The 27,373-nt window shown below is 35.4% G+C and overlaps 1 protein-coding gene across 1 annotated transcript in view; it reads right to left on the reverse strand.

Annotated features, from left to right (window-relative positions):
- Nucleotides 1–1,004: 1,004 nt before the first annotated feature.
- The window catches only part of pkib (protein kinase (cAMP-dependent, catalytic) inhibitor beta), a 78,041-nt gene continuing 51,672 nt past the window's right edge, over nucleotides 1,005–27,373 (reverse strand). Inside the window, 3 exon segments of the mRNA XM_056445447.1 lie at nucleotides 1,005–1,996; nucleotides 13,274–13,307; nucleotides 13,309–13,443. Coding sequence (XP_056301422.1) covers nucleotides 1,911–1,996; nucleotides 13,274–13,307; nucleotides 13,309–13,419 — 231 coding nt within the window. The 5' untranslated portion in view covers nucleotides 13,420–13,443 and the 3' untranslated portion in view covers nucleotides 1,005–1,910.

Here is a 27,373-nt window from a genome sequence, read left to right on the forward strand (position 1 = left end):
GCTTAGCTCCACACTGTAAAAACATTATTGTTGAATCAAAATTATTAAGTTGATTCAATTGTTTCTAGTCAACTTACATCAATCAAACTGACTAAAATTATTAAATAGTATATAAGTATATACACTGTAAAAATCTTGGTTGCTTTAATTTTTAAGCTGAATCAGGTTAGTGAGTGCATTGAACTTATATTATGTTAAACTGATTTAAAGCAGCTTGCGTAACTTATAAAATTAATTTAGAACATGATTAAAAACATATGTTGTCATGACTAACTGATCATAGCCTATATATTTTTTAAAGTGTAGCTGAAACCTGATTAACTTATAAAAATAAGTTAAAGCAACATAAAATATATTTGTTGTCTTCATTTTCATTCATTCATTCATTCATTTATTTTCTTTTCGGCTTAGTTCCTTTATTAATCTGGGGTCGCCGGAATGAATCGCCAACTTATCCAGAATGTTTTACACAGCTGATGCCCTTCCAGCCACAACCCATCACTGGGAAACATTCATACATTCCCATTCACACATACACTACGGACAATTTAGCTTATATAATTCACCTATAGCTCATGGACAGTGGGGGGAAACGGAGCACCCGAAGGAAACCTGCTGCGACACGGGGAGAACATACAGACTCCTCACAGAAATTGTCTTGACTTTGTCATACATTTTTTTACAGTGCATTAAAAGTACATACATAGCTGATAAATACAGCTGATATTATATTAACTTATTTAGTATTTTTTGTAATGATATTAATATGGTTTTTATATTGTTAAAAATCAACTGGAACCGTTTTGGGGCTTTAAATGCTAAAAAAGGTATCCCTGGTGTCCTCTGCTGGTTACATAAATAATCACCACCTCAAAAAAAATTAAAGCTACAAATACTAAGCACAGATTTATTGTAATCATTAAACACAGCATGACTGTTTTTATATGTTGCTTACAACAGACATAACGACACAAGATTCATGGCCTTGTAAAAAAAAATCTAAATTAAATTAAATGTATTTCTTTAATGAAAGCAAGATAAAAAAAAGAGGAATGAAAGAGGAACACGTCTCCACAAACATATTTTTTCACTGCCACCAACAACAGCAAAGAAATATCTGAGACTATCACTTTAAAAACCATATCCGAATGACCACAAGGTGTTTTGCGGCGATGCATCCGACAACTAACAATCCACTTTCAGCTCACACAGGGCAACATCAACAGCGTTTACGCACACAACGAAAGGCTTTTTAAACATACTAGCAAATATAATGTACAATTCTGTAATATTTACAAGAAGAAAATATCATATTTCATGTAATTCAGCACTGTTATCTTTTCCTCTAGAATGTTAACAATGCATCTCTTTACAATACAAAACACAGAGGATGTAGTGTTGTTGTACAAGGACAGACGGATATATCGTAAGATTAAAAAACGCCACCAAATGGAATGTACTTACTGTGTTTGTTTGTTTGTTTTTTGTGCAAAAAGAGACTTTTTTTCGCCACTACATGTCAACATTCAGAGAAAATAAGGGGCAATAAGGGGCAGTCTTAAAAACAAATGAAATGAAAGTTCTTTTAAAATGGGAGAGCAGGTCACATCTGATTTCATAAGACACACAAAACAGCTGGGTTGTTCGGAAAATCATGATGGCGAGTCTTTGGAAAGAAGTCGTAAAGGTACAATACGAAATGAACAATCGTTACTATTTAGGGGGAAAAAACGCAACTTCGGGTGGACTCCTGTTGTGGGAATGAGCTGTTTTTCCTGCTGGGCCATGTCTGAATGCCAATCCTCGGTGGTCTTGATGTTGCATAGCACAGAGTGTAACAGTTGTTTGGTCAATGGGACAAAAGTAGAGGCAGATCGTGAGGTCAGATCACTGCAGGACTTGCTGTCGACTTATGAACCCTCTGTCTTTGTCCCCTCTGTGGATTCTTTGGGCGGGTCGGTCGAGGATGAGCTCTCTCCACCCTGTTCACCATCATCTGCACACAAGTAAACACTATTAAAGGGATAGCATGGTTTACTCACCTTATACTTGCTTCAGATTCAGAAGATATTTTGAAAAAATGGTAAAAAACCTGTAACCATTGACTTTCGTAGTATTTGTACGAAATACTATGGAAGTCAAGTTACTCAAGTTAGTCAGCTTTCTTCAAAATATCTTCTTTTTTGTTCACAGAAGACAGAAACTCATAAAGGTCTGGATCAGGGTGAGTAAACCAGTAAAATAAGGAAACAAAATGAAGGTACAAAAGTTGTTGGTAGCTTTTCAAAAGGTATTTTTGTACATAAAGGTTATAATAATAACTTTAAGGTTCTTTTAATTATTCTGTTCATCAAGGTGGCATTTCTGAAATGTAACAAAAAAATATAAAATTGTTAAATATTTATAAAAAAAAACTATTTAAATGACTGCTTTCTTATTGTATGTAGTATCAAATGAAATTATTACTGCAGTAATTCTTGCCTTTATTACTATTAATAATAATAATACAAAAAAATATATTATAATAATAATAACATATAATAATAATAATAATAATAATATTAGAGTGATTTCCGAATGGTCATGTGACTCTGAAGACTGGAGTAATGAAGCTGAAAATTCATCATTAAAATAACTGGAATAAATGATTACATTAAACGATAAACTACTTTTGAACAGTTATACTGCAATAACATTTCACTAGTTTACAATTTGTACTGTATTTTTGATTAAATAAAAGCAGCCTTGATGAGCAGAATAAGCTTATTTTAAAACATTTAAAAATCTTACTGACCCAAACCTTTGACTGGTAGTGTACATATTAGTGCCTAAAAACTATAGTATTGTACCATCTAAAAATTTTAGGTAATAATATGTACCTTTGTAGAACCAATATGGACACACTAGGTCTAAAAGTGTACCTTTTGAAAAGGTATAGCCCCAGTGACAGCATCTGTAAGTTTATTATGAGGAAAGTTTTTGTATTTTGTGATTCACAGGCATTTTCCCTTTATTTAGGGTTAAAATTGCATTATGGGACTGTCTCTTCAGAAGTCATCACAGCAGAATGAACCACCAACTATTCCAGCATTTGTTGTACACGGCGGATGCTCTTCTAGCCGGAACCCATGGAGGAAATACACACGAACACGGGGAGAACATGCAAATTCCACATAGAAATGCTAACTTGCCCAGCCGGGACTCAAACCAGCAACCTTCTGGCTGTGAGGCGACAGTGCTAAGTAAATATATATATATACATTATTCAGAGTATTTAAAATATGAGAACAATAATAACCCATTTCGCTTTGTCAGTTGGTCAAATGACATGGAAAAACCAATGTCCTTTGTGACTGCTATCATCAAACCTGTTAGTCCCTACACATCTTACATTTTTAACATACATCATTTGGATTTAGCATATGTGAGAAATATATCACAAGTTCTGCACAAATCATAAAACAGAAGCATTACAATGTTTTGTTCTCCTGAACCCAATATGGTGCATCAAAAAAATGAAACATCCTTTTTCCAGTATGAAAATACTATCAATGCATAAAATATTATCTAAAGTAGATTCACTATCTACTATAGACTTTCGTTTTTTTCTAGGCAACATCAAACTATATTTAGATGTAGAAAATATTATTTAAAATAGTTTATAAATTTCGATCATTTAAAGAGAAGTGATAATATCAAATTGTTACATTCTTAACATTTTACTGATATTATTATTATATTTGTATGTATTAAATAATGAATTAATTAAAGAGAAAAAAAAATCTCTTCCACATCCTTAGCAGTTCCAGACACCATTTTGAATATAAATCACTGGTAAATTAAATATATGATACTTTTATTGGGAATGTGTAATCTTTTTGGTGCTTGACAGTTTCAATCACCTTCCAGTTTCATTTTAATTTAGAGGATGACCTCACTGCCTGACCCTTTGAAATGAAAAAAAAAATATCTAAAGTTCATTTTCAATCGTAATGATCACCACTAGAGGGCAGAAAAAGTCGTTCATTATTTAAACAGGACCCAAATCCAGCATGCTTCCCATTGCAAAAATGACACGAAAATAAGCAAATGTTTCTATTTATGGGTTAACTATCCCTTTAAGACCCCGACTCACAAACCCGTGTCTCTGTTTATTATTTAAAACAGGATAAATAATGTATGATGTAAGCAGTATATTCATCAGTGTACTGCTGAGAATCTCCAGCGTCATCACAAACCGCTCATAAAAGATCATTTGCAGGGATCATGTGTGATGCCTTTGAGCTTTATGGGGAACACACAGCAAATTAACAGTGTTTGACTGCAGGCAATTACTGAAGCGCAGGACGCCTCGGTCATGATCAAACACTCCCAAGAAGGCTTTTGAAATCATATTTATCAGAAGTGTGTGCTTTGAATCAAGGTCAGTGCTTAAAGGCATAGTTCACCCAAAAATGAAAATTCGTGTATCATTTACTAATGGTCGAAGTCAAGGTTTAAAAATGAGTGGGATCTAATGATGAATGTTTAACTTTAGTATGTAAATGGTTAGCTAACTACTGAACCTAATGAAACGGCATAGACTTTAGATATGCTGGAATGTTTCCAGTCTGTTTAACTTATTTTTATTCTCTTTTCTTCATCTTTGTTAATATTTTTGTTTATATCTATGTAATTTATGTTTGTTTATATCTATGTAAGTTGTTTTAATCTTTGTAAATTGTTTGTATGAAGGTTTTAACAGCATTTGGCATTGGATATTTCGTACAGATACTGTAATATCTCAATGATCATTGCTAACAATGAAATTGCTAACCCCAAATGTCATCTTCCCTCTTCATCAATAGCCTAATTACTTTAGCACAATGTGATGGTTACAATATCTTGATCTGGCACTTTACTTATAAATATAATGCTGTAACTAAATATAAAGCAAATAGCTTGTGCGGTTCTTTTTGTATTGCCTGATATGTTTCTAACGCACCAGACCAGTGAATCCAGCTCATGTAATCTTTATCCTTTTTCTTGGCTGCTGCATGGAGGGCGCCATCGCGACCGGCGTCATCAGGTAGAATGTTTAGACCTTCCGTTTACAGCCTTTACAACAGGTAATTTGTGCTCTGAAAATGGGTTTGAATAGCGTTTTGAGTGGATTACGGAGTGTTTTTGTGACACACAACTTTGAAAAGTGTGTGTTAAAGCCGTTATAATCTGTCAGATGTGGTTCAAGCGCAAGAGAAAAACGTTCTCCTAGTTCAAGTGTCTGCTGTCAGAAATACAATGTGTGTTTGTGTTAGCTTAGTGGCTCTTTAATTTGCAATTTACAAAAATGACCAATAAAAGTCTGTTACTGATACTCTGCTGGCTGATTTGCTGATCATTCTAATCGCGAGCCATTTATGTTTCATTTCGTGTGTTGTATTCACCACGGTTTGTGTTTTTCTGTCATTTCAAAATGTCACTTTATTTTCACTTTGTCACACTTATTAAATCAGTGTGTCAGTGGGACAGTAGGCTACGTGTGTGTGTCAAATATTTTGGTGAATTACATTTGTTTGGGTTGGTTATATATTTGAAAGAAAGAGAAACTGTTGACTTTAGCGATGACGAGGCTTCATTTAAACAGCAGAAGATGCCGTTTGACAACAAGGGGAAAATGCCTCACAGCAGTTGTTTTCCATCCTATTAGATCACATTTTTTAAATGATCAGTCCAGTAGGTGGCGCTGATCGACAACAGTATCAGTTTAAAGATGATAAAAGCGAATAAAATAGATTAAAACTATCATTTCAAAGCTGTTCAAATGTGACTGTTTATACGAATCAGCTGCTGACTGGAAGTTCTTAGCATTCTCCTTGTGCGTACACGCAAAGCATAATGGGTATTTTTGCGTTGTAAGAAAAAGTTCTATAATCAGTAGTATAATCAATGTAGCAATTGTGTATTGTATTGGAAGAAAACAACACATATTATTTTCCCCCAGCATTTTGAAATGAGGCAACACAGAGATGCCAAAACTATACTGGATATCCGAGGTACATTTATTAATATATTTCAATTTGCTAGCCTGGCTTACTTCTGTGTAAGTTTTTATCGTTCCCTCCCATAGTCTTGTTTCCAAGATAGTCAATATCTTTAAATAATATTTGAGCAGATGGCTTAACATCAAGTAGTGTTTTTTTAACAATGTAATGTTGCCTGTAGTGTTATTTGTGTGAGCTCTTCATATTTCAATGGATTCTGACTAGCTGTTTTATTATTTATTATCTGAAAACGAAACCTTTTGAAAGTAATCCCAACAACTTTGTTTCTCTACATCTTTATCATTATAGCTGTTCTCTGAAGTCTGCTATCCTTTTACACTCAGGACAATTTTTAGAATGATGTCTTTATCATTATCATGTAATCTTTATAATCAGTGAATGTAGCGATCGCATATTGTAATGGAAGAAAACAAAACAAATTATTTTACCCCAGCATTTTTAAAAGAGATAACACACAGATGCCAAAACTATACTGGATACCTGAGGTACTTTTACTTTTATATTTCAATTTGTTAGCCTGGCTGCACAGTGGCGCAGTGGGTAGCACAATCACCTCACAGCAAGAACGTCGCTGGTTCGAGCTTCGACTGGGTCAGTTGGCCGAAAATAAAATGAGGGAATGAATGAATGAATTTGCTAAGATTTGCCTGGCTTACTTCCGTATGAATTTATATAATTACCTCCCATTGTATAACAAACTGTTTCAAGATCATTAAGTCATTATCTTTAAATATTATTTGAACCGAGGGCTTAAAATTAAGTAGTGTGCTTTTCCACAGTGTAGTTTGTTGCTTTAAATTGTGTGAGCCCTTTATATTTCAATGGATTCAGAATATTGTTTCTTGATCTTTATTGTTATAGCTGTTGTCTGAACTCTGCTATCGTTTTACATTCAGAAATTTTTTATCATTTCTTTTATAGTTAAGATGCTTGGTGTGAACGGCCCTTTACTCAACTTCTATTTGGTCCAAACCAAAGTTTTAGGTTATGGTGAGTAAATTGTAATTTTTCGATGAACTATTCATTTAATTAAACGTTTTACACCTTTAGTTAACGAAAGATAACGATTTGTTTATTTCTGGCTTTTGCTTTTCTATTTGCATTACCTGCTTGTAACCACCAGGTATCCTCAGTGTGCCATGTTTCTATCACATCTGACCAGTGAATCCAGCTCATGTAATCTTCTAGTGAATGTCGAAATCATCTAGTGTAGTGTAATTAAAAAAAACAAGACAAATAATGTTTCCCCTGCGTTTTAAAAGGAGGTAACACACAGATGCCAAAAATATACTGGATACCTGAGGTACTTTTATTTTTAAACTTCAGTTTGCTAGCCTGTCTTACTTTCGTGTAATTTTTTTATCTTTCCCTCCCACAGTATACCTAATTGTTTTCAAGATAGTTACTGCCTCTAAAGAGCCCCTATTGTGGGTTAAAAATGACATTCCATGTAGTGTGTAACACAGCTCTAAGTGAAGTGAAATATCCAGCTAAGGCTTAAATCTGAAAGTAGACAGTTTTTAAAACTATTGATTCATCTTAAAAAAGAGTCGACTCATAGTGGTTAGAATGAATCGTCTTCTAAACATAAGCCCCGCCCAATTGTTGCGCGCTCAAACCCGGGAAAATTTAAACCTGTACCCCGCCCACTAACCCAGCAGCAAATACAAACAGATCCTGAAGTCATCAAGAGTCATGTAGACGCTGTGCTTACCTGGATATTATTGGAAGTGTGAGGGAAATGGGTGATTCATTCATTTGCTCAAGGAAAGATCAGAAAAGACTACTGATGTATGAGACTTGTGAGACGAATGGACAGACAATACACCAGGGGTGCATGTAAAGTAAGGCCAGTTTATACGGCACAAAGGCAGCCTGCTGCAGCTGAGGAGGAGCTCTGGCGAGTGCTACAACCCCCTGGCTGGGCATGCGATCTCTGGGCAAAGCAAAGTATAGGTAAACCCTGAGAACATATAACACTTCACGCAAGAGGTACCACAGCAATGATTGCAAATGAAAAATGATCTAAGTTACAGCTGAGAAGGGAGAAAAGCTCCAAATGAAAGATAATCAATAAAATCAGACCTGGCCCACGACACATTTCATAAGTGTAAGTAAATGGCTTGTCTTCTTGTTTTCTCTAGTTTGGAAATGATGTAATTAATTGTGTTTTGTTACTTTTAACCTCTTGTACTGCATCAGGTTAACTCTTTATATTCTCATATCGCGTCTAATGCCACATTGAAAACACGACGCGTGCAGCTTTGTTTACGGATTTAAATGCGTTTGTGAGCTCTTATTCCACTGCCTGTTTGTTGTTGCTATGGTCACCGTCAGCTGTTCCTACACACGTGCAGCGGTCAAGGTTCAGAATAGTTTAGCTTTTGCTGCTGTGTGGATTAATACTGAATGTGTGTCATAGTTAAGAATGGAGCAATATGCTGGTGTTTAACTACACTGCTTTTGGTGGTAAGGTGTCTGCATAACACTGTTGAGTAAGTTTTACTATGAAGCGTGTTTCGGGCATCCACTGCGATCGGATCCTATACCAATGTTGGCGAACCGGGGCTTGAATTTAAAAATAAATTCATATTATAAGACCATGAAAGTGTTTTTTGACCATGCATGCATATCAGTATGTTGTTGGAGACCCATATAACCAAAATATGACCCTTTTTAATGTTTAATATGGGTTCTTTAAATAGTAGCTTGAAATTGCGTGAGCCCTTTATATTTTAATGAATTCTGACTAGCTATCAGTGTTTTATCATTAATTAGCTGAAAACCTTCTGAAAGTAATCCCAACAATATTGTTTCTATACATCTTTATCGTTATAGCTGTCCAATCCTTTTACATTCAGAACAGCGTTATGTTTCTAGCTCATCTGACCAGTGAATCCAGCTCGTGTAATCTTCTAATAAATGTAGCGATCGTGTAGCGTATAGTGGAACAAAAACAACACATTTTTAAAGGAGGTAACACGCAGATGCCAAAACTATACTGCATCTGAGTTTTTTTTTATTTTTATACCTCAGTTAATTAGCTTGGCTTATTTCCATGTAAATATGTATCATTCCCTACCATAGCTTAACCAATTGTTTTCAAGATAGTGATTATTTTTAAATAACAGTGTGCTTTTCCACAGGTATTGTTTTACATTCAGAACAATTTTTAGAATGATGTCTTTATAGTTATCTTTATAGTTATCATGTTTGGTGTGAACGACACTTTACTCAACCTCTATTTGCTCCAAACCTCTTTCGTTTTTTGTTTATGGTAAGTAAATTGTCATTTATGGATGAACTATCCATTTGATAGAACGTTTACATTTTAGTGTAGTAAAATATTGAACACATTATCAATATTTGCCTTAGAAAATCACAGAAAAATGGGGACTAAGGACTAATGAATGACTTTCTGACAGCATCTGGTGGCAGCAGAACTTATATTCAACCTCCTGATGACAGCTCGATCACAGAAAAGCACTTAAGTGTTTGAAGAAAGTGTATTGGTGATGAGAGAGTGCTCTTTTATCGGCCTTTTAGAGAGAGGTGTTTTTGGCAATTGCAGTTCAGTGTTGCATAGCGAGGCATGACTAGATTCTGTCAACATCATGGCCCATTTTAGACATCAAAGATTCACAGTGTGGATTAAATTAGCCTAGTTAACTTATGCACTGAACTAGTTTCTAGCCCTGTTTATTGTGTAATGTCCTTACATAACTTTTAAGCTGAATTACACTGAGGTATTTGATCTTCATTACAATTCCTTTCTTAAATTTCACATTTTAAAATGTTTGATTGTCAGTCTATAAAGGATGATTGATTGAGAATCAGAGCCATTCCATCAGGTACTGATTTTTCCCACACCTATGAAGTTGATTTGGATTTTCTTAAACGTTACAGATGTTGATTTTAATTTATTTTAAAGTCTAATTGAATCCAATAATATATTTGAGACATAGGTAATTGTCACAGAAGGGACAGTTAAAGTGCATTTAATTTATAAAGTGATACTTCTGCTCTCCAAAAAAAGAGAATAATGTTTATATGGAATCTCTCAGACATTGTTTTCTGACTTTTATGACATGAAAGTATTTTGTAAATTGATAAAGCTGCTGATTTCCAGTTAATGCACGAATACGTACAAGTCTTATCCCAAGAGATAGAAGAAATAGGATTTTCTTCATTTTTCATTCATTTTCACTCAATCTCTTTCATTTCCCATTTTTGCAAAGTCATCACTTTGGTCTTCCAATCATATACAGTTGAAGGCAAAATTATTAGCCCTCAGAGCAGCTGTTAGCAGCGTTAGCTCCCTGAATCAGACAGAAATGAAGAGCGTACAGCTCACGCCTGCTCTCTAAAATAAAATCTGACAAGTGTCTTTCACATATATTCGGAATAAGTATGTGTAAGTAATATAAAACGTTCTCATATGTTTTGTGAGCTTGTTATTTAAGATGTAGAATGCACGGAAAGCAGCCACATAGAGAAACACACATAGAGAGACACTGCACGCGCTGCTGAAGACTGTGGCTGTTCACAGCAGTTTGACTGAAAAATATGAATTAGTAGCTCAATTGTTAGCGGTGCCAAGCATCATTTCCAGTTGTTTACATCCTTGTTTACGTCCTTGCTACAACATACCGTTAACGCTGTAGTTGATGAATTTTAAAAAATAAAAATACTTACAGGTTGTGGCTCACAATCTACAGCTTCATCGGTTGGAGTTTAGCCGAATCCAGCACTGAACTGAGAGAGATTCTGGAAGTTGTCCTTTGTCAAATGCTAGAGCTATACATATATATTATAATTCTCTGGAACATAATTACAATTAAACTGTAAGCACTTCTCTCTTTGTGTCGTGTCCTTTGGAAGCCCAAATACAGAAACAGAACAAGCTCTGTGGAAATAGCAGCGTTGGGACTGCATTTTAGCTTTCACTGCTTTAACATTACAGTGCCTCTGGCCACGTTCCTTTGCTGCGCAGGGTGTGTGCGCAAGGTGAATGCATGTAACCGGAAGCCCTTGTGAACTTACTAGCCCGGGTGTATTTTTTTGTAGTCCCCAAAGTTTGTTCGCTGTAGGCTTTGCTAACTCTGTAAAAGCCAATGTCTCCCTTTGCATTGAACTTTGAGCGTCTTACATTCAGAGATGCTGTTTATGTTCACACAGCTACATTACATATTAACTAAAGCGATTGCATTTTCATAGTATTTCCTTTTTTTTTTTTTCTTCTGGAAATTTGTTTTTATTTTTGGTTTGGCTGGAACAAATGCAGTTCATAATTGATTTAAAGGGATTTTTAAGGCCAATATTATTGAAATTATTATTTTCGATTGGCTACAGAACAAACCACTTATCCAATAACTTGCCTAATTACAGTTTTATTTTATTTGCTTTGACCTTGTTAAAGAAACAAGGATCCATTCCATTTTCCTCATCACTATCCCAGCAGAGCAGAGGACATGTAAACCCTTACTCGTTGGATTGACACATTTTCCCCAACATTTTTCAAAACAGTTAACACAGATGTCATTGAAGCAGTCCAAACCCCATTGTTTTAGCTATGGTAACCAAAAAGAAACCATCTATTCCTAACTATTAGAAACTTTCAAGATTAGCATGAAATCTCTACAGCACCGGTTGACACTCCTTCACACAAATCTTCAATTACCAATCAGTCTGCAAACCTCATAAAAAGGGTGGTAGGTCTATATTGGTCTTTGCCAGCATGGATGGAGGAGGCCAATAGTGGCTGTCTTATACAGCTTATAGATATTCCTTATTTTGCTTTACATGTGTTTGCTGCAATATTAACAGTATTAATTATGTTCTTTTTGTTTAGTTTTTTTTAACAGTATTTCAGTTTTCAGCCGCAGTTTGAAAAAATGTCATGGAATCAATAAAATTTCAATCAAAGCATTTCTTATTCTGGATCCAATTCTTTGTAAAAAGGAAAATTTGGCACAGCCTACATCGAAAGACAAGGCAAATTTTGCTTTTGTTGCATGTTTTAAATGTTTTGGCACAGTTAGAGCCTTTTGCAAGCAAAATATGCCATTTTGACCATGAGTGCCGCTGTTTAGGCCTGTGTTTTAACTGTTTTGAAAATGTGGAGTTTCAGTTGATGACTGCATCAAAGCAATCTAGAGAAACTGTAACCTAACTTGCCTAGTTATCCTTCGAATTCAAGAAAAGCGCGATGATTGTTCTTGGAGTGTTTCGGTCACGACGTTCCTGTAGGCGGTGAGCTTTTCAATGACTATCGGACTGGAAAAGGAGCTCTGTCCCAGTACTTCAGGTAGCCATCTTTCAAGAAATCCCGTCGCATCCCCTCCACCCCCTCTGGTAGACCGGTAAGACGCACGTTATTGCGACGACTTCGATTTTCCTGATCTTCCAGTTTAGCTCCTATAAGTTTCACCTGTTGCTGGAGATTGTCTATAGTATTTGCACCACGGTCATCCGATCTTCTGTGTCGCTGATGCGCTGTTCGGCCGTGGTTAATCTGTTTGAAAAGTCTTTGACCTCTTGTTTTACCTCCTGTATGGCTGAGAAGATCTCCGTAAATTTGATTGAGAAGTTTCTCTCATACTTGCGATTGCATCCATAATGGGGCTCTCTTGGTTTTTATCGATGTTTGCGTTGGTTTCTTTAGCTTCGAATGTTGCGCTAGCCTGGCCAATGGCGGACTCGGCCTCATCTTGATCTTCCGTGTTTCTTCTTTGCAGTTCGCGATGACATTTTATCTTGGAGTTATTTAACGTTACAGTGGTTTGTTGGTTATATTTTCGTTCAGTTTGTGGCTGTTTAAAAGTGAATTTCTCAAATGTTGCAGGAGCGTGAATAGGTACGCCCGGTCAATGCACCGCCATGTTCGTCTCCCTAACTTGCCTAGTTAACATAATTAATCTAGTTAAGCCTTTAAAGCTTGCACATTATACTATATATTGCAAAATGCGTAGTAAAATATTATATACTGTCATCATGGCAAAAACAAAAAAAATTAGTTATAATAAATTAGTTATGAAAAATATGGTTAAAAATGCACAGAAAAAATCTCTTGTTAAACAGCACTTGGGAAATATTTGAAAGTGGATTAAAATTTCACAGGAGGGCCAATAATTTGGCTTTCAACTGTGTATTTATATTATCGACATATACATTGAGACTATGTGTCATTTATTGCAGCAAGCCAAGCAGAACAAAAGATAAAGCAGCACCTCCTACTGTGAGTTCGGCTAGTTTATCAGGTAGGGTCGGCGGCTCCAGGACCAGCCGTGGAACCTAGAATGTCTGGCAATGCATTCCTCCGGCCAGTCCTGCCCGTGGCTGCAAAGTCAGAGACAACAGGTTCCACATCAGTCATCTCTGGTGGTCTTCATAGCATCATCTGAAACAAACCAGACAAAACACAATCGCTCAGTCACGGGCTTATGAGGATTAAAGCAGATTAGTGTTTACAGTTCAGCAGCAGTTCTACACAATATATAATAGACAAGACCTCGAACGGTTAATAAACTCCAAGATTAAAGACATCGTTCACCCAGAAATGTCAGTTTATTCGCCTCAAATGCTTCCAAACCTTGAACTTTGAAAGGGTGTTGTGGGTGGTTGCTATGTGGTTTCTATTCTGAGTGATTTACAGTAGCTCATTGCAATGGGGATCCTATAGTACTACAGCAGTTTATAATAAATACTGTATAGAGTTTTGGATCATACTATAGTACTGTACTTGGATTAATCTGTTGGTTATGGTAATTCTATAAATGCTATAGTAACATGACATCTATATTAATCTAAACAAATCACCCAAATACAGGTGTTTTCAACTATATTAGACTACAGTACACCACAGTTTACAATAGTAAAAACTAAAGCATACTATAGTATTTATTACAGTTTATTAGTTCACTATGGTTACAGTTTTTCTCAGTGGCTTTGGTGCGTTTTTCACAACACTATTTACATTTGCACAACAGTTCATGCATTTATCAAAACAATTAGTGCAAACTGTGAAACCTAGTTGATAAGCTGCAAAAGCGTGTCACTTGCTCAAAATGGAGAGCTCATTCCTCAAAAGCAAGTATTGATGTCAATGAAAGTGTCAGTGTCATCAAGATGAAAAGTCCTGACACCATTGTTTATGAACAAGATAGTCAAATGGCTTTGTCATGTTTTCATTATGACAGTTTACTCTGTACATTTATTCCAATGCAAAAAAAAAAAGTCAGATTTTGGTGACACTTCCTGAAAATGCTCAAGAAAGCACTAGATACTATTTACACAGTCATTTGAAAACTACAGAAAAGTTAGATATCACTGCATTTAGTGAGGTATCTGAGTACAAGACACTGAATATGTATGTTTCACATTTTACTGCATTTCTTTGCAACTCTAAATTATTCACAGCATTGTGCAAAAGAATAAACACATCCTTATTCACAACAAACATAAAGTTCCTTTGGGTAGAGCTGTGCACAACTGTAAACAATATTGCAGCACATATTGGAACTGAACCAACAACATACACAGGCCTGTAAATCATTCGTGAAATTGTTCAATTTAGAAGACATTTTCAGGAAAAAAAGATGTACATTTTTATACAATTTGCTTGACAGATTTTGACAACTAGTTTTTATGTAATGTAACTAGTAATGACTCAAGTATTGAAATGAGGACTATTAGTTTTATATTGAATGACTATTCAGCATTCACAAGTTTAGTTAATTTTGACTGACATGACATAAGCAAATGATAATGTTATGAAACAGCTGAGAGTTGTGTGAAAGCAATTGATGCATGTCCAAAAGCATTTGCAATTTGTTGGAAGCAATAAGAAACTGCTACTATGATGTGCACAAATGACTAATTGTTTTGAGAAATGCACAACTGTTGTGCAAAATGTAAATAGTGTTGTTGGAAATGCACCAAAGCGGCTGAGAAAAACTGTAATACCACAGTATTATGTAAATTAATATACTGTATACGATATAATACACTACTAGTATGAGTAAAAATAATGAAGTATTTATTATAAATTACTAGAGTATTGCTAGAGTGTTCTGGGTGGTTGCTACAGTAGGCTTAATTTTTGCCGGAACACTCCAGATCCGGCACCTCTGAAAATTGATCTGGTGCCTAATTTTTCCAATCCCCTCCTCAACCGCCCTCCTCCCCCGTCCGCTGTTCACGTTCACTTTCTTCCACGACTCCCCAACCCTCTTCAATTTTGTCCACGACAACCCTCCGCCATCCAATGCCCTGCCACCCCTCTCCACTTTCGTGCGTGACACCTCTACATCCTCGGCTTACATGCCGGATCTGTTACCCCGACCTGTCCCAGGACCTCGCAATTCACAAATTAAGCACTGGGTGTAACTCTTCCGAAACCCTTTTCTCTATCTTTTTTGAATGAAATGCTCATTTACTACATCCAATCAGCTCATATTTAAAAACAAGCCAAGCACACTGTTTTCTCATTTAATATTGCGTTTCTATAGGAACAACAGTTTGACGAATCACAACAAAAAAAACCAGTCGCAACTTCTGGTTCATGTGGACTTTAAAGCATTCAGGCACAAGAAATTATAATTTTAGTAACTTGAAGAAACATGAATTGTATTTATGTGCAGTATTATGTGCAGTAATGAAGATTATACGGTGTTATTTAATTAATGTTTAATTATTCAAAGATACTGTTAGACTCCCAGAAAACCCCATAAAGCATTTATTTCATCTGTAACTTTGCTTTCATAATAATAATAATCCCTTACATTTATATAGCGCTTTTCTGGACACTCAAGGTGCTTTACACATTGGGGTAATCTCCTCACCCACCACCAGTGTGCAGCATCCATCTGGATGACGCGGCGGCAGCCAAACTGCACCAGACTGCACACCACACCAGCTGATTGGGTGGAGAGGAGACAGAGTGATGAAGCCAATTATGATATGGGGATGATTAGGAGGCCATGATGGACGGAGGCCAGTGGGTCAATGTGGCCAGGATGACAGCTTCTCTTTTCGAATGACATCCTGGGATTTTTAACGAACACAGAGAATCGGGAGCTCAGTTTAACCTCTCATTCGAAAGACGGCACTCACTGAGCAGTATAGAGTCCCCTTCACTATACTGGGGCGTTAGGACCCACACAGACTGCAGGTTGAGCGGCCCGTTGGTCTCACTAACACCACTTCCAGCAGCAACCTAGCTTTCCCATCCAGGTACTGACCAGGCACAGCCCTGCTTAGCTTCAATGGACAACGATGTGAGAGTTGCAGAGAGCTAGCTGCCGGCTTTACTGTATTTATCATTGAGTGTGATTTGGCAGATGCACTCGCCTACGAAATTCTCCTGTTATACATTAATTTGTTTACCTTCAGCTTAGTCCCTTATTTATCAGGGGTCGCCACAGCAGAATGAACCACCAACTATTCCAGTAAATACACATTACATTACACTACGGACACTTTTGTTTAGTCAGTTTTTCTTCAACATCGTGCACCAGACCACAAAATAGAGTGGCTTTGAGGTATTTGGCCAGAATCCCTCTCAGGATTTACACTGTCAAGGAGGACTGCAAATAACATTTATTGTTTCAGCAGTACAAGGCAAGAGTTTCCGAACCGCTTGGCGAGGGCTTCAATCAGCAGAAACACTTGATCGTCCTTTAGTTATATGATTCTTCAGTTTGAGCATCATTGAATCAAATCTGACTGTACACAAAGCCTGCTGAGGGAAATTCACTACTTGAAAGGGCAGATGTGACTGTGGGAACAGATTGAATGATAAATCGCACCGTCAGTCCAACCAAAAGAGCTTTTCTTCTCATCCTAAAAAAATAATCATAATAAAAAAAACATCTGGTGCATATAAATCACAAAGAAGCAGTGGTAATATCTAGGTCATGATGTCTGCAGTCTAATATCGTGCATTTTATGAGCAATATCTTGGGTACTAATCAATATCTCTATAAATTGAACAAAAAAAAAAAAGATTCCTCCACAGCAATTTTTCCTGTCTCCGGGCTGGAAACATTATTATAAATTAGATGGCGCCACTGCAGCTTAATCATGAAATTTTCCAATCGATTTCCATTTCAGCTCCACTGGTGCAAATATAATAGAATCAAAACATCACTTTTGCTAATGAGAGCTATTTGGCTGGATTCACGCTGGCTTTTCTTTATGTATTCAATCTCACCAGCAGAGGGCATGCATCTCATCCATGTAGATGGGTTTCACAAATAGGAAGCTAAAATGCTTTTTGTTTTGCTTTGAATATGTACAGATATTCTTTATATTAACTAATGGACTGTTCTATGGCTATTCTTACGCTCTTATAGTTTAATGTCAATCCAAAATCCCCTCAAAGTTGTAAGCCAAGAACAACTGTATTGCAGTGTAACAAAAAAAATTTATTTGGGTATTTTATCATTTTTATTAGTTTTTAAATATTTAATTTACATTTATTTATTTATTATCCTTATTTTTAGTTATTTGACTATTTTGTTATTCTTATTAGTGAATAAAACATGTCAAAATGGAAAGTTTTTAATATTTTAAGCTTTTTATATGCATCAAATTAGAAAAACTGGCTTTTATTTACATTAAAAGCATATTAAATGAACAAAAAACTGAACATTTGTGAAAATAAAATGTCAAACGTGGATAATATATCAATCCATTGACCGTTTCAAAGTATAAAGATTAAAAATGGCTATATCCTATATAATAATATATATGAATGGTATTATGCCCAGTATTGATATTTCAAAAAAAAATTGCATACAGATATAATAGTATGTGAAGTATATGCATTATATATATATATATATATATATATATATATATATATATATATATATATATATATATATATATATATATATATATATGTGTGTGTGTGTGTATGTGTGTGTGTGTGTGTGTGTGTGTGTGTGTGTGTGTATGTATGTTTGCATGCACACTCCCTGAAAAATGTCTTGTCGCCTATCCAAGTTTTAGGAACAACAAATAATAACTTGACTTCTAGTTGCTCATTTGGTATCAGAAATGGCTTATATGAAGGCAAAGCCCTCTAGATTACACTTATTTTACCAAAATAAAATATGATCATGCCTTGATTTTTAATTATTTAATTAGGACAGTAAGATCTGACTTTGCTTAGACAAAAGTCTTGTCACTAAACAGAAATAATGTACAGTTTAGAATATAAAGTCATGATGCAGTGGAAAAAGAATTATTATTGTGTTTGACTCCCATGAGCTTGGAGGACTCCATCCATACATCTTTACTATGACTCAAATAACTTATTAATAAAGTCATCTGGAATGGCAAAGAAAGCGTTCTTGCAGGACTCCCAGAGTTCAGCAATATTCTTTGAATTCATCTTCAATGCCTGCTCCTTCATCTTACCCCAGACATGCTCAATAATGTTCATGTCTTGTGACTGGGCTGGCCAGTCCCGGAGCACCTTGACCTTCTTTGCTTTCAGGAATTTTGATGTGGAGGCTGAAGTATGAGAAGGAGTGTTATCCTTCTGAAGAATTTGCTCTCTCCTGTGGTTTGCAATGTAATGGGAAGCACAAATGTCTTGATACCTTAGGCTGTTGATGTTGCCATCCACTCTGCAGATCTCTCGCACACCCCCATACTGAATGTAACCCCAAACCATGACTTTTCCTTCACCAAACTTGACTGATTTCTTTAAGAATCATGGGTCCATACGGGTTGCAATAGGTCATCTGCAGTATTTGTGATGATTGGGATGCAGTTCAATAGACGATTCAATGAAAATACCTTCTGCCATTTTTCCAAATAATCAACTAGAAGTCATTATTTGTCGCTCATACAACTGGGATCGACGGCAAGACTTTTGTCAGGTAGTGTATAATGTGTCATGAATGTGTATATACACATTTAAGAACTACTGTGTGTGTGGGGGTATGTGCAGATATGTAGATATGTGTGTACATGTATGCATTTATCTGAGTATATATTTGTTGTTTATTTTGCTTTATTTGTTTATACAAAAATGTTTTGTATTTGTTTATCTATTTTTTTATATTTTACCTGATACTGATGTTCTTTTTGTTAATACTTGTTTGTTTGTGAAGTGCTTTGAGTTCCATGTATGTAGGAAAAGAGCTACACAAATAAAAAATATATTATTATTATTATTATGATAATATATCAGGGCTGACATGTGAACCTTACATTTTAAAATGTCATCAATTTTTTTTTATTTGCCTAACATTCATTCATTTTCTTTTTGACTTAGTCCCTTTATTAATCTGGGGTCACCACAGCTGAATGAACCACCAACTTATCCAGCATATGTTTTACGCAGTGGATGACCTTCCAGCTGCAACCCATCACTGAGAAACACCCATACACTCTCAATCACACACATACACTACGGACAATTTAGCTTACCCAATTCACCTATACCGCATGTCTTTGGACTTGTGGGGGAAACCCGAGCACCCGGAGGAAACCCATGCGAACACAGGGAGAACATGCAAACTCCACACAGAAATGCCAACCAACCTAGCCGAGGCTCGAACTAGCAACCTTCTTGCTGTGAGGCGACAGCGATACCCACTGCGCCACCTCGCCATCCCTCATTTAGTTGTTGTCTTCTTTAAATTTAATAATAATAATAATAATAATTAATTTAATTTGAAAATGTAAAGAAATATATATGTTTTAGTTACCAATACAACACTGAATTAACTTACAGTTACAATATATAAAATAATAAATCATCACACATTCATATCATATATTCTCTTAAGGGATCAAAATGAATTATCAAAATGTCAAAGTAGCTCTTGCATGGTGACCGCTCCTAATCATGCTTCAGTTTTGCTTGATCATTTAATAAAACATTACGAATCAGCTCAGAACTGTACCCTCGGGCATCTCACACTAAATGAAAACCTCCTTAACACACATCTCACACTTCTGCAAAGAACATCTATGATGCTACAGAATTGTGTGTGCTCTTCTCAGTCATGTTTTGTCTTGCCACTGGCATATGTTCCAGTACTGGTGCCCTCTTACAAACCAGCCTGTGCAGGATGTCTTTGCATGCTGCCATCACAAATAAATGCAACATCAATCACATTCTATCTTTCTGGCATCTTCAGTTTTTCATCTGCTCTGCTTCTGAGTGTGATGTTGTGTGAATGCGTTTTTCACAAATTTTATTCAAATTTCTCGTTACAAAGCAGGTCATAGAGTAATTTAAATGACAATATTGTGCTGGAGTTCCCTACTACAGGTTTAAATGCATCCTAGCTTCCAATAAGGTATGCATCCCTAAATGCATCCTAGCAATAAATGCATCTAATAAAGTTAAAAAAAAATGTAATTTTGTCAAAATATGCATTTAAAATCAGACTAATTTTGCATTGATTTTGATACGGTTCATTTGAATCAATTTGGGCATAAGGTCTATAATCACTGCTCTCATTGGTCAGTTGGCCAAATCTGCTTTGATTGGTCTTTAAAATTCACATTCCTTTCTTTTAAGAGACAATATTCAATTCAATTCAATCATTTATTCATTAATTTTCCTTCAGCTCAGTCCCTTTATTCATCAGGGGTTGCCACAGAGGATGAACCGCCAACTTATTCAGCATTAATTCTAAAAGGTAACAATTTATGGGAAAAAGCTCATTTTACAACTCCACTAGAGTTAAATAGTTGAATTATTCTTTTTTTTTTCTATCTATTCAGCCGATCTCAGGGCCTGGAAAAACACTTTTAGCTTAGCATAGCATAATTCATTGAATTGGATTAGACCATTAGCATCTCGGGCAAAAAAAAAAAATAGTTTTGATAGTTTTCCTATTGTTACTGCTATTATTCCATTCAGCTAATCTCCAAGCCTGGTGATAACACTTAAGCCTAAATCATTGAATTAGACAAGACCATTAGCATTTGCTAAAAAAAACGTAAAAGATCTTTGATATTTTCACCATTTCCTACTTATTATTTTATGCTACTACTATTATTCCATTCAGCTGATCTCTAGACCTGAGGGGAACAATTTTAGCTTAGCTTAGCATAATTCATTCAATTGGATTAGACCATTAGCATCCCACTCAAAAAAAACTGTAAAAAAGTTTTGAGAATTTTCCTATTTTCTACTATTATTTTCTGCTATTACCGTTATTCTATTCAGCTGATCCAAGGCCTGACTGGAACACTTATAGCTTAGCTAAACATAATTAATTGAAATGGGATTAGACCATTAGCATTATTTACCATGTTGTTATTTCTAGGGGCGAGGCTTCTTAAACATGAATATTTAAGAGTGTGATAGTCAAATGATGTTCGTTTTCAGTCGCCAACATTTATCACATGCAGTACATCAACGTTCGTACAACGTAATTGGCAGAAACAACATTGCAGGCTGTTTACATTGAAGGACAGTATGTTCATTCATTCATTTTCTTTAGTCCCTTTATTAATCAGGGGTCACCACAGCGGAATGAACCTGCGTATGTTTATGCAGCGGATGCCCTTCTAGCTGCAACCCATCACTGGAAACACTCATACACTCTCATTCACACACATACACTATGGAAAATTTTGCTTATCCAATTCTCCTATAGGCATGTCTTTGGACTGTGGAGGAAACTGGAGCACGCGGAGGAAACCCAAGCAAACATAGGGAGAACATGCAAACTCCACACAGAAATGCCAACTGACCCGGCCAAGGCTCAAACCAGCGACCTTCTTGCTGTGAGGCGACAGAGTTAACCACTGCGCAGCCTGGACAGATATGTTACAAACCATAAATAAGATATTTTTCGAAAAACCCATTCGATCTGCTTTTGAAACCTGAATGCTATACTCTTTATATGCCCTTTATGTCTATTCTGATTTCTCTTTCTATGAAGCTCAGATCAGATCTTGACATATGAAATGTAAAATGAATAGTTTCTCTGCTTTTTTATATGAGGTGTTAAAAGCGTTTACTGGAAGCCTAATAATAAAGAAAATATTATGGCTTGAGAATGTGACACTTGCATGACTTTGGTGCATATTGTTTGGGTTGTTCTTGATGCGGAGAGAAATGTGGGACACCAAATCATCAGAGACTGATCTGCTGCCTGTGCATCAGCCCAATGTTACATGAAAGCAGAGGGTGAAACAAACTGAAGAGAATGTTTTAATATTTAAAAGAAATCAATGTTGATGTCATTTGATTTTAAAATAAATGTCAAATGGACTGTATAATAAACTTATTTATTTGTATCTTCTGCAATAAAGCAAAAAAATGTGAGCAAATAGCAGTGCAGCTAAAAAAGCATCTACAATCAATAGCAATTTGGTTTTTTGGGGTTTTTTTCATGCTTTTAATTTTTCCAAAGTTTGTTTTACTCTTAAACTGAATAGAAAATAATCATACAAAATTTGTAATTTTTCGAAATCTCTAAATTTTTACAGTGCTTAGGCACAATATGTTCCTTTTTAAATTACGCTTATTCTTACTAAATTAGGTTTTTTAAAATATATACTTTATTGCACAGACAGGTAAAATACAGGAAAACACAACAGAGAGCAACATATTGTCTGCATTTTTCATTTTTTCTTCTTTTTTTTTTAAGCCTAAGTTCAAACTAGAACTATCCAACGTTACATACCCACACCCATCCACAAACCCCTCAGGAGGAATGAGAATCAAATGAGAAAACTCTACAGACTCTTTTAAATGTGCACAAAATAAACAATGAGACTATATATTAAAGTATATGGTCCATAAATGTAAAAAAAGGAAAGGAAATAACAAATACAATTTAGGGAGAACACTCACACAACCAGATGGCACAACACGAAGACAAGTTTACCTCTGACAATCTCGGTCAGAATCCAATGAAGTCAAAGAGTCAAAAAAAAGTTAGAATGGGGGTCCAAGTTTTATAGAATTTGTCAGTAGAGCCCTGAATGGAATATTTAACCTTTTTAAGAGAAAGAAGACATCTATTAACCAGCTATTAAGAGGGGGAGGAGTTGCACACTTCCAATGAAGCAAAATGCGTCTTCTTGCAATATATATCAGTGCTGTCAAAATTGTGCGTGTGTGTGTGTATGTGTGTGCGTGCGTGTGTGTGTTGTGTGTGTGTTAACGCATGCAATTAATTTGAAATGTTTAACACATAAAAAAAAATGTACGCAATTAACGCAGTTGCAGGTTTTTTATTTCTTGTTGTTGCCGACGTGTGTTTTAACGTGCAAAGAAATATGGATAAGACCAAGGAAGCACTTTTTGAAGGCAAGTTTCAGTATAAACAATTAATGTCGCATTACATCAATGTCGAATACAAATCGCTATGTTTGCCTAGATTGTGTGGTGCTAGATTGTGTGTGCCTAAAACGTGTGTGGTTCTGCAGGTCTGCAGTTGGATGACATCATTCAAAAGAAAAGATCCACATTGTCCCCCGATACTGTCAACATACTGGACTGTTTTAGCAACTGGCTGAATGTAAAGGAGGACTTTACAATTAATGTTCTCAAATCACAGCAATACAACTTTACAACGAGTACAATTGTTTGTATTCAATACTTTATTGTTATTATAAATTTCCATTTTCCATATTTGCAATGCCTGTATTTTGGCATTTTTTTGCAGTCCACTTAGAATTCAACTTGGAAATCATTTTTTTCTTTATTGGCATTGATTGTTTGAAATTCAATGGCATTAACATGGCCTGTGTTTTAATTTCTGTAATAAATATGGCTGTCAAGCCAGGATCTTAAAGTGCCAGTGCTCAATATTCCTGCTGCCAACTGTTTTTATCATTATTAATTAAACAACAAAAAGACAAAATCACTCGCTGCTCTTGACTGAAGGACTTTTGTAGCTATAATTAAAGTTTTTTCCTTACAGTGAAGATGCTTAAAGCAGAGTTTGTTTCATATTTTTATTCTACTGTATTTATTTCCCTTTCCTTATTTACAGGGAGGAAAATAACTGCATATATACAGCTAAAGTCAGAATTATTAGCCCTCCTGAATTATTAGCCACCATTTTCCCCCTATTTCTGTTTAATGGAGAGAAGGTTTTTTCAACTCATTTCTAAACATAATAGATTTAATAACTCATTTCTAATAACTGATTTCTTTTAAGTTTGCTATGATGACAGTAAATAATATTAGACTAGATAGTTTTCAAGATACAAGCATTCAGCTTAAAGGGACATTCAAAGGCTTAACTAGAGTTATTAGGCAAGCCATTGTATAACAGTAGTTTCTTCTGCAGACAATCAAAAAAATATATTGCTTAAAGGGACTAATAATTTGACCTTAAAGGGGTTTTAAAATATTTAAACCTGCCTTTATTCTAGCCAAAATAAAACAAATAAGACTTTCTTCAGAAGAAAAAATATTGTAGGAAATACTGTGAAAAATTTCCTTTCTCTGCTAAACATAATTTGGGAAATATGTATAAAAATTATTTGACAGGAGGAAACTGTATTTCCTTTTGAATAATCGTGATTACAATTATAACCAAAACAATCGAGATTATGCTTTTTCCCATAATCGAGCAGCTATAAATATCTATATAACATTGTAACTATTATCAGTGAAACAGTTCAAACGGAAAATGATGTTTCATCTAGAAGCACATAATGTAACCTGCACTGCAAATTTAAAGTTGGCTTTAAATAAATAATTGCAGCTTCATGTATGCTGGATCCCAAAGCAGATGAACAAATGGTTTAAAAAAAGCCTTTTTCGCCCATTTTCTTTAATCTACAACAGATGGTGTCCCGTCATGAGTAGGTGCTCCACACAACGGGCAAATACGCACCAGCTAAATTAAGACATAAACACAACCAGCATATCTGAGAGTGCTTTTCCACAGCTATTTATGGCCTCACCTTGTTATCACCTGTAGCACTTAACTCTGCTCTGCCACACTCAATCCCAGGATCAGACGCCACTAAAATCGATGCATATCTAATGAGTTACAATGACACTACAGTACAAAGGCTCCTCATGTGTAAGTAAGCTCAGTGGTAAGACACTATCAGTAATCCTCTTTCTGGAAACAACACCTTTCGCCAGCAGGAAATGAAAATAATGACAATAGATCTGCTGCATCGCAAATGATGCCAGATGGCAAGTCCAGCCAACAAGACCACCAGACGACAACATCTCAGTGTGCTGTTAATAGGTTTTGGATGAGATATCATGAGTTCATATATCCTTTGTTTTCGTTTGTCGAATATGTCTTAGGGTGGCACGGTGGCACAGTGGTTAGCACTGTCACCTCACAGCAAGAAAGTTGCTGGTTCGAGTCCTGGCTCGGCCAGTTAGCATTTCTGTTTGAAGTTTGCATGTTCTCGCCGTGTTCAAGTGGGTTTCCTCCAGGTGCTTCGATTTCCCCCTCAGACATGCGCTATAGGTGAATTGAATTAAATTGACCATAGTGTATGAGTGTGTTTGTGAATGAGCGAGTGTCTGGGTGTTTCCCATTATTGGGTTGTGGCTGAAACATATGTTTAAAATTTATGCTGGAATAGTTAGCAGTTCATTCTGCTGTGGCAACCCCTGATAAATAAAAAAACTAAGCTTAAGGAAAATGAATCAATAATTGAATGAGTCTTATAATTTAGTCATGCCAGTTCAGTTATGTTCAAATTAATTGCAATTCAAGTGGCGAGTATACTTTATATCAGAATAATAATATAGTTATATATAGAATATAATAAATATTTATATAAAATAAATAAAATAAATAAATAAAATAAATAAATATATAAATAAATAAATACATAAATAAATAAATAATTAAACATAAATAAATATAAATTAATTAATTAATTAGTATAAATAAATAAATAAATAATTAAAAATAAATAAATATAAATTAGATAATTAATTAGCATAAATAAATAAAACAAAAATAAATAAATAATAAATAAATAAATAAATAAGTAAGTAAATAAATAAATAAATAAATAAATAAATACAACATAGCCTGAGATTAAATAAAAACATAGTTTCCATAAGTAAATAATGGAATACATTGTAAAAAAAAAAACAACAACAACATTGACTCTGAGTTCCCTTACAATTTTAAGTTGAGTCAACTTTTAATTTTTTACAATGTACTGTTAGCAAGAATTGCTCATGTTTAAGGACGTTTAAAACATTTAATGTGGTACATATATGCTGATTTAAAGGGATACTTCACCCAAAAATAAATATTTACTCACTTTTACTCATCCTCAAGTGGTTCCAAACTTTATGAGTTTTTTTCTAATGTTAACACAAAAAAAGATACTTTGAAGAAGCTGGAAACCTGTAAACCATTGACATCAACGGTTAATAGGAAAAAACTAACAATAAGTCCAATGGTTACAGGTTCCAACATTTTTCAAAATATCTTCTTTTATCAGAATCAGAAAGAAAGAGCTTTATTGCCAGGTATGTTCACACATACGAGGGAATTTGTTTTCGGACAGAGCTTCTACAGTGCAACAGGATTACAGAGACAGGACAAAAAACAGATAACAAATATATATATATTTTTTAAAATAGAAGTAGTGAGTACAAATTGCAAATACAGATTGACAAGTGTATGTAGACGTTTATTACTATATACAACGTTATATGTGCAGCTGTTATGTGCAAATTGGCATGTAAAGTGTGTTGTTAAATAAGTGTATATGTGTATAAAAGTGTATAGCAAGTAGTGATGTTGGTTCCACAATTATTATCATCAAGTGTTCATGAGATGGATTGCCTGAGAGAAGAAACTGTTTCTGTGTCGGGCTGTTCTGGTGCGCAGTGCTCTGTAGCGTCGACCAGAAGGTAGAAGTTCAAAGAGGCAGTGTGCTGGGTGTGAGGGGTCCAGAGTGATTGTGGCAGCCCTTTTGCTCGCTCTGGATAAGTACAGTTATTGGGGAGTAGGAAGGGTTTGTACCAGTGATTCGCTCAGCAGTCCGAACTATTCGACGTAGTCTTTGGAGGTCGTATTTAGTAGCTGAGCTAAACCAGACAGTTATTGATGTGCAATGACTGATTCCAATGATGGAGGTGTAGAACTGTTTCAGCAGCTCCTTTGGGAGGTTAAACTTCCTCAGCTGACGAAGAAAGTACAGCCTCTGTTGACCTTTTTTGACAATGGAGTCAATGTGAGTTTATGTTTGAGAGATAAAAGAAACTCTTAAAAGGTTAAAGTAAAGAGTGATTAAATGATGAATAATTTCATTTTTAGATGAACTATCCCTTCAGCAGGGGTCACCAACCCTGTTCCTGGAGAGCTTCCTTCTTACAGATTTCAGTTGCAACC

The sequence above is a fragment of the Danio aesculapii genome, chromosome 20, assembly GCF_903798145.1.
Source record: "Danio aesculapii chromosome 20, fDanAes4.1, whole genome shotgun sequence".
Lineage (NCBI taxonomy): Eukaryota > Metazoa > Chordata > Actinopteri > Cypriniformes > Danionidae > Danio > Danio aesculapii.